The following is an 8,268-nucleotide window of genomic DNA, read 5'->3' on the forward strand; positions in this document are numbered from 1 at the left end:
AGGGGGAAAGGGGGAAAGGGGAGGAAGGGGAAAGGGGAGGAAGTGGGAAAAGGGGGAGGAGGGGGAGAGGGGAAGGAGGAGGGAAGGGAAAAGGGGAGAAGGGAGAAAGGGAGAAAAGGGGAAAAGAGGGGAGGGAGAAAGGGGGAAGAGAAAGGAAAAGCCATTTCCTTTTCCTTATTATAGAAAAAGTAAAAATCAAACTTAACCAGATGCAGTACTTCACAGGGGACTCATGCAGGACAGGACAGAAGCACACTGGAGGCCAGCTTGAGCTATTTTAAGAGGTAAGGAAGGAGAGAGGGAGGGAGAGAGGGAAGAAGGGAGGCAGGCTAGCTAAACATCATGCTAAATTATACTTATTTCCTCCTACTAGAGTGTTTGTGCTCCCAAACTTACATAGCTCAAATAAAACCATGGAGCATACTGTGACACTCCTTTCCCTACACATCCACCAAAATGAAAAAGAAATAAAGACTGTAATTAAGTTAAAGCTAGAGACCCATGATGGATGGTCTGAACCTAAAAATGCCTCCAAACTTCATCAAAGAATTGACCCACTGATGAATTCACAACTGAGTAGGCTAATTAGAGGTGGGAATCTACTTGGAGAAGGTGGTGAGGCATGCATGCCTTTGAAGGATGTGCCTTGTCCCTATGCCCCTCTCTCTTCTCCACGCTTCCTGGCCTGTGAGGTGAGCCGCCTCCTCCATCACAGGACTTTGCTATGGTTCATCTCACCTCAGATCCAAAGCCTCGTGAACCAAAACCTCATACACCATGCACCGACGTAAACCCTCTCTCCTTGGTTTACACCAGGTTTTCAATCATTGCAAAAAGTCCCAAGAAAAAACACAACAGCCCAGAAGCAACATAGAACAGTTTTGACACTCACCAACCACGTGTCCACTGAAGAAGTCCTGCCATTTCACGCTGTATTCGCTTTCTTCCTTCCCATCTACCACCACGACTCTCAAGTTCTGTGAAAAGCGTTCGGTACTTGATGTCAAGTATAATTTAAAATGCCTAAGGAAAGAATGCATTCACAGTTTAATGACATAAAATAGAGGCCTAATTTTCACTTCACTCTTTAAAATCTACGAGAGAGGAGATAAACAATATTCACCCAAGTTATAACTCATCATTTTTTTTCAAGATTTATAACATGCGCACTTTGCCAGCACATACACTAAATTTAGGATGACACAGAGAAGACTGGCATGGATGGCCTCTACACAGTGAGTACACAAATCTTTGAAACATTACATATTTTCTCTCAGGAAAAAAAAGAAAAGACTTATTCCACTGCTCTGTGTGTGGGCATGTGTTCACACAAGTGAGTGCAGAGGGAAGCTAGCAGGGTGTGTTGAATCCCTTGAAGCTGAAGTTACAGGTGCTTGTGAGCTGTCCAGCATGGGTGCTGGGGAATTCCAGCCTCCTGCAAAAGCAGCAAGAACTTTAACCACCAAGTCATCGCAGACCCCCAGCAGCTAACAACTTACTAGGTACATACAGCACTATTCTTCCTGTAAAGACAAATGCCCTAATTGGTCTAGATATCAAACCTTAGCAGAACTCATTTTAAAACAGTCTCTAAAGGAGGCATGGGGACTGGCAAGACAGCTCATAGGTAAAAGTGCTCATTCCCAAGCCTGACAATCCGAGTTCGATCTGTAGGACCTACATAATGGAAAGAGAAATAATGCCCTCGAGTTGTCCTCTGACCTACACATGTATGCCGTAAGAAAGAAAGAAGGCTACGAAGCAGACCTCTGGCTGCTTGAGAACCCACCCAACTGTTTTCTTGTAGCACCTGGGACCCACTTGAAAGGACTAACACAGAGGCTATTTTGTTTAGCACTGTGTGAACACAGGGACAGTTTGCAGCCAAGTGGTTTCTTTTACAGTATAGTTCTCTGGTGTCACCAAATATTCCCTGCCTCCATTCTGAAGGCTGCTTGAGCTTAAGGCACCTGCTGTCTAATTTTTAAAGAGTAAGATTATTCCTTCCATTTCTGAGTATTATGTAATCTATTTTTGCAAAAAGCACTGTTACATTAAGTGATTCTGTGTATCCTAGTTTAAAGAATGTACTTAAAAAAAAACAAAAAACCTTCATATTCTGTATGGTCAAGACGGGGGGGGGGGGAGACAGCAAGCTCATTAACTAATGCTTGGAGAATGAGGGTAAAAGCTTATGCATTTATCTTTTTATCTTTCCTGGAAACTGATTAATAAGGAAACACATGTGGGACAGTTGAAAGCTGAAGTTGGGTGTCCTGCTTATCTCAGAAATTCACTATTATGCTATATGAGATTAATTACATCTACCTGCTCTTACGATAATCTGTGCATTATCTCCACTTCATAAAAGTAAAAGTGAAGGCTCAGAAGTTACACACTCAGGTTACACAGCTAGTAAACTGTGAAACTCAACAGTGGACTTGAGTGTTCAAAACCCCAAGGATTTGTATTCCACAGTTTCTAGCACCCCACCTGGTGTTCTATGGAAGAACTCACTGTGTACACTTACTAAAATACTGCTGTTTTTGTTTGTTTGTTTGTTTTGTCTTGTTTTTTCAAGACAGGGTTCCTCTATGTAGCCCTGGCTGTCCTGAAACTCACTCTGTAGACCAGGCTGGCCTCAAACTCAGAAATTTGCCTGCCTCTGCCTCCCAAGTGCTGGGATTAAAGGTGTGCACCACCACTGCCTGGTGCTGCTGATGTATTTATTTCAAAGTGCTCATCATTTTTTTCCTCAATAAAATCTATCTTGAAAAACAGTAATTCATAATTACTACTGGGGAGATAGATACAAAGCTTCTAAATGCAGATATTAAAATATATGCACCCCAGTTCTTTATATGGCTTAATACTTTAAAGCATGTTCATTTTAAAATAAAAACTAGGGGTGGTGAGCCAGACTTTGTCAATATTTACAGAGACATTTCTATGTGCCCACTAATACCAAAGGCAAAGCAAGATATGTTATTCATCTCAGCCATAGGAACAAATTTTGTCAACTATGGTGTTAAAAATATGAAATGTTACTTCCCTGTGGGTCTGCATAAATCTTTAAACTGCTAGGAAGAAATCCAGACTGGGACTGTCTCCAGAACAACAAGTATTTTAACTTTTTGAGCATACAAGGTAATTTTAGTTTTGCTTAGGTATTTTTTGATGGTCAGAGAGAGACACAATATATCATTTCATAAGCCCTTGGCTCATTCCTCTGCTGTCCATAGTCGGGTCCTCCTACACTGGGCATTAACGTTAATGTTCTTTCCACTTCGGTTATAATGGAACTTTTAAAAGAAAAGCACCCCTGTTACAAATGCCCTATTCAGCATAAGCTGGAATAGTGTCTCTAATGTTCTTCCTAGGAAAGTCCCAGGAACTGCACCCAGGGTTTTCTACATTAGGAATCTGCTGTCAGGACTAGGGAGACTGGCTCAGTGATAGAGCACTTGTCGTGTCAATGTGAGGACCAATTTTTTTTTTAAAGTGGCAGGGGAGGCTCTCTTACTCCTGCTTCTCTCCCTTGCCTCTTGCCCCCTTTCTCCCCATCTCTCCCCATTCCCTTCCCCCCCTCTCTCCACATGGCCGGTCCCTACTTCTCTACTCTCTCCTTCTCTCTGCCTCTATTACCCTCTTAACTCCCCACCCCATGCCCTAAATAAACTCTATTCTATACTGAAAAAAAAAAAAAAAAGTGGCAGGGGAGGGCCAATGCCTCAGCTTGTCCTTTGAGCTCCACATATCTGCAGCACCATGCACACATCCACATTCATACACATGAACACACACAACTTTTATAAAAAAACGTATCTGTTATATGGTAAAAATAAAGCCCAAATAATGGTCAAACTTATGTTTTTTTTTAATTTTCTGATCTTAACATTGAGCATTATAAAACTTCCAGACAGAATTAAAACCATTTTTTGCAGCTTTTTCATTACTTTAGAATAGGCATTTATTTATCTATATCAATAAGGAAATAAAACTCTGAAGGCAAATTTTAAACGAGTTTCCTTTTTCATGACGCAATCTCTTCAGTACTCATTCCATGTTTTTCAGCCTCTAACAGTCACATCCAAATCTACTACAGTCTGGTTTAGATTCTTTTGTTTCCACCGCTATTTGAAAATGAGAATTTTAGTCTGGCAGTGGTGTTGCATGCCTAAAACCCCAGAGTGTAGCCCTGGCTACTCTGGAATTCTCTGTGGAAACCATGATGGCCCCCACCTCACCTGATCCCGCCTGCCTCTACCTCTCAGTGCTGGGATTAAAAGTACACCCCAACACACAGCTTATATTAACATCTTCTTAATGAACTAACATCATTTGTGAAACACACACAAAAAACAGGCCCACAGAAGTATCTGCCCCATCACAGGTAAGGACTCCATAAGCCGCCTCAATTTTATGTTAAGAGAGAAAACTCAATTTTCAGTTCTTGTTTTGAACCTCCTCTCTTACTCCTACATACTAAAAACATTTTACTACATTTATTTATTTAATGTGTGTATATGTGTGGGCATACATCAACCACAGTACACATGTGGTAGGAGTCTCTCCTACCATGAAGGTGCAGGGGGTAGAGCTCAGGTTGTCTGACCTGTGTGCAGACAGCTCCCTACTGTGGACACACTACCTGATTTCTATGAGCCACAGACATGTGCCTTCACATAGAAAACAGCCATGAAGAGAACGGTGAGTATTAGAGATAAGCCAGACCAGTGCCTGGTAAACAATACACTCAATTTTGAGGTTGGTTGGAAGCTAGATAGTCAATACTATACTATCTGTAATCACTATTTTATTACCTGCATATAAATTCTAAAAGTTATTAAAAATAACATATGAATATGGCCACTAGAAAAATACTGTTAAAAACTTCTTGCATGGGGGCTGGAGAGATGGCTCAGTGGTTAAGAGCACTGACTGCTCTCTTCCAGAAGTCCTGAGTTCAATTCCCAGCAACCACATGGCAGCTCAAAACTCTGCAATTTCATTTCCAGGGAATCTGACACCCTCAAACACCAATGCACATAAAATAAAAATATATAAATTAAAAAAAAAAAAACCTTCTTGCACAAAATATATATGGCAACAACTGACCAATTTATTAATGTCCTAAGCAATACTACAATTCAGTAGTTAAAAGGACAAACTCAGATAGAAAAAAATGTTGAAAGCCTGTGAATGCAAGATTTACAGAAAACAAATGAAATCATGTTCAAACTCAGATATTTGCCTTTGGAGAAAATGAAAGCTATATGCTGGTTAAAAAATAAAAAATAAAAAAACAGCTGGGCAATGGTGGCGCATGCCTTTAATCCCAGCACTTGAGAGGCAGAGGCAGGTGGATTTCTGAGTTAGAGGTCAGCCTGGTCTACAGAGTAAGTTCTAGGACAGCCAGGGCGACACAGAGAAATGCTGTCTTAAAAAACCAAAAAAAAAAAAACCAAAACAAAACCAAAACAAACAAACAAACAAACAAAAACCTAGCACTAGGCTGAGAACACAGCACAGGTGGCAGAGAGCCTGCCTGGCAGGACAAGGCTCTGGTTCCCCACTACTACACAGAACCAGGTAAAGAGGCACATGCTTGTAATCCTAGTATCTGAGAGGTACAAGATTTCTGCAAGTTGAAGGCCAGTATGGTCTACACAGTGAGTTCTAGCCCAGCGAGGGCTACACAGCAAGACCTTGTCTCAAAAATAAATAAAAAATCTGATTAAATTTAAAATGCTATTTTTTAGGGAGTAATAACAAGACAAATTCTGAATAGGTTCATATCAGATGAAAATATTCTGCTATTGATTGAACTCATTAACATAGTGAGGGAATGCTGCTATGAATATACATTTTAACATAGTTAAATATACATAGCTTTTCTGTGCAAAAACTAAGCACTGAAGGGGCATCGAGATGGCTCAGTAGGCAATGTTCTTGCTCCCAAGCCTTATGGCCCAAATTTGATCCCTGGGACCCATACACTGGAAGGTAAGAACCAACTCCTACAAGTTGTCCTCTGCTCTCTACACATGTGCTGTAGCAGAGCTGTAGCATAAATGCCCCCACCACCAATAAATAAACAGTTAAAAAAATATCTTAATGCACTCAAAATAACATTTTTTAGAAGTTTACAAACAAAAAACCTCTCTGAATCTGGAAAACTTAGGAAATGAAAACTTAACTATACTTCCTTCAGGTTTTGTTGTTGCTGCATGGTTTTTGTAGGTGTAGGGCGGGTACTGGGGATAAAACACAGGACCCTGTGTTTGTTAGAAAAGCACTCAACAAAGTAAACTATATCCCTGTTTCTCTGTGACAATATGGTTTTTAAAAACAGACACTTATGAATCTTTGCACTTCATCTGGACCCACAAGTACTCTGTATTACCAAGAAAACAAAATCTCACAAGATAGACGCCTATCTTCACCAGCCCAGATGAGAACAATAATCCAGAAGGGTGAGACTACACCCAGGTATCAACCAGTAAGAATCAGAGTAATGACAAGTGATAAGGACTTCTATGGACCACCCCCAATGAACAAGAACTGAGACAATGACAGGAGAACCACACCTTGACCAGGACTGCTTAATCATAAGTATCTCTTTCCCATGACCCAATTTTTTTCTCTACTTAGACTTAAACCTCATGCTGGAACCTAGAAGATGAACTTGAGGGTTTCTGGACCCCTTCCTAATGTGGGAGTCTCACCACTGTCTGTTTAACTGGAGTACTAAGGGGATTGAACCTAGCCTTTGGAGGCTGCTTGAGCTAGGGGTTTTGCCCTAAAAAACACTGGTAACATTACTTGTGTGTTTATTTTTATTTGAAAAAATCTTATCTACTGAATTAAAAAAAAAAAAGACCATTTATATTCTCCTACTGCTTTTCTTCCCCAAGACACTTTTTTTCTGTATACCCCTGGTTGTCCTACAACTCACTCTGTAGACCAGGTTGGCCACAAACTCACAGAGATCGCCTGCCTGCCTCCCAAGTACTGGGATTGAAGGCGTGCACCACCACTAGGCCACTCCTGCTGCTTTTTAAGTAAGATCTTATGTATTCTTTCTTATATATGTATACTTGCACCTGATGTGGCTGTTGAGAATCAAACTGGATGCCCTGCAAGAGCAGTCAGTCCATCTTTCCTGTCCCATCTTACTGCTTTTTTTAAAACTGTCATGAGGATCACCTGTCAGTTCAGATTCAGCACCCACATACATTGAGTGGCTCACAAGATCCTGTAACCCCAGCTCTAATGGACCACTCTTCTGGCTTCCTCAGGTACATACACTTCCTTCCCTAGCACACACCAATGCACATATACTCACACAGACACAAACATAAATAGTAAAAATAAAGAATTTTTAAAAATTTTTGAATAGGTGCTCAAGAGATAGCTCAGCAGTTAAGAACACTGACTGCTCTTCCAGAAGATCCAGGTTGGATTCCCGGCATCACAGCTCACAAACCTCTATAATTCCAGTCCCGGGGACTACAATGCCCCCCTTCTGGCCTCTGGGGCACTAAACACAAATGGGGTATAAAGGCATACTTCAGGCAAAACACTCATATATAAAACAATGAATAAAAAACTTTAAAATAAGCCGGGCGGTGGTGGCGCACGCCTTTAATCCTAGCACTTGGGAGGCAGAGGCAGGTGGATTTCTGAGTTCAAGGCCAGCCTGGTCTACAAAGTGAGTTCCAGGACAACCAGGGCTACTCAGAGAAACCCTGTCTCCAAAGACCAAAAAAAAAACAAACAAAAACAAAAACAAAAACAAAAAAACAAAACAAAACAAAACAAAAAACCCTTTAAAATAGGCTGGGCAGTGGTAGCGCATGACTTTAATCCCAGCACTTACTTGGGAGGCAGAGGCAGGCGGATTTCTGAGTTTGAGGCCAGCCTGGTCTACAGAGTGAGTACCAAGACAGCCAGGGCTATACAGAGAAACCCTGTCTCAAAAACAAAAACAAACAAACAAACAAAAAACAAAAACAAACAAAAAACTTTAAAATATAAAGTATTATATATAAGCATTCAACTAATAAAATTGTTAGAATTTTATAAACATTGTTACCATCAGTAACACTTTTTTTTTTTAAAAGATTTATTTATTTTATGTGTACAGCTCTTGCCCCGCTCCCTCTGGCCCCGCTCCTTCCAGTGCGCTCACTCCAGCGTAATTCACTGTAGCTGTCTTCAGACACACCAGAAGAGGGCGTCAGGGCATCAGATCTCATTACAGAT

At 40.9% G+C, this 8,268-nt stretch overlaps 1 protein-coding gene across 1 annotated transcript in view; it reads right to left on the bottom strand.

Moving 5' to 3' along the window:
• Adam17 (ADAM metallopeptidase domain 17) overlaps positions 1 to 8,268 on the bottom strand; it is a gene marked incomplete at its 3' end in the record, with an annotated part of 48,957 nt that overhangs the window by 28,946 nt on the left and 11,743 nt on the right. The window contains exon 3 of the mRNA XM_031357706.1: positions 893 to 1,023. Coding sequence (XP_031213566.1) covers positions 893 to 1,023 — 131 coding nt within the window. The remainder of the gene's footprint in view (positions 1 to 892; positions 1,024 to 8,268) is intronic.

The sequence above is a fragment of the Mastomys coucha genome, unplaced genomic scaffold, assembly GCF_008632895.1.
Source record: "Mastomys coucha isolate ucsf_1 unplaced genomic scaffold, UCSF_Mcou_1 pScaffold6, whole genome shotgun sequence".
In the NCBI taxonomy this organism is placed as follows: domain Eukaryota; kingdom Metazoa; phylum Chordata; class Mammalia; order Rodentia; family Muridae; genus Mastomys; species Mastomys coucha.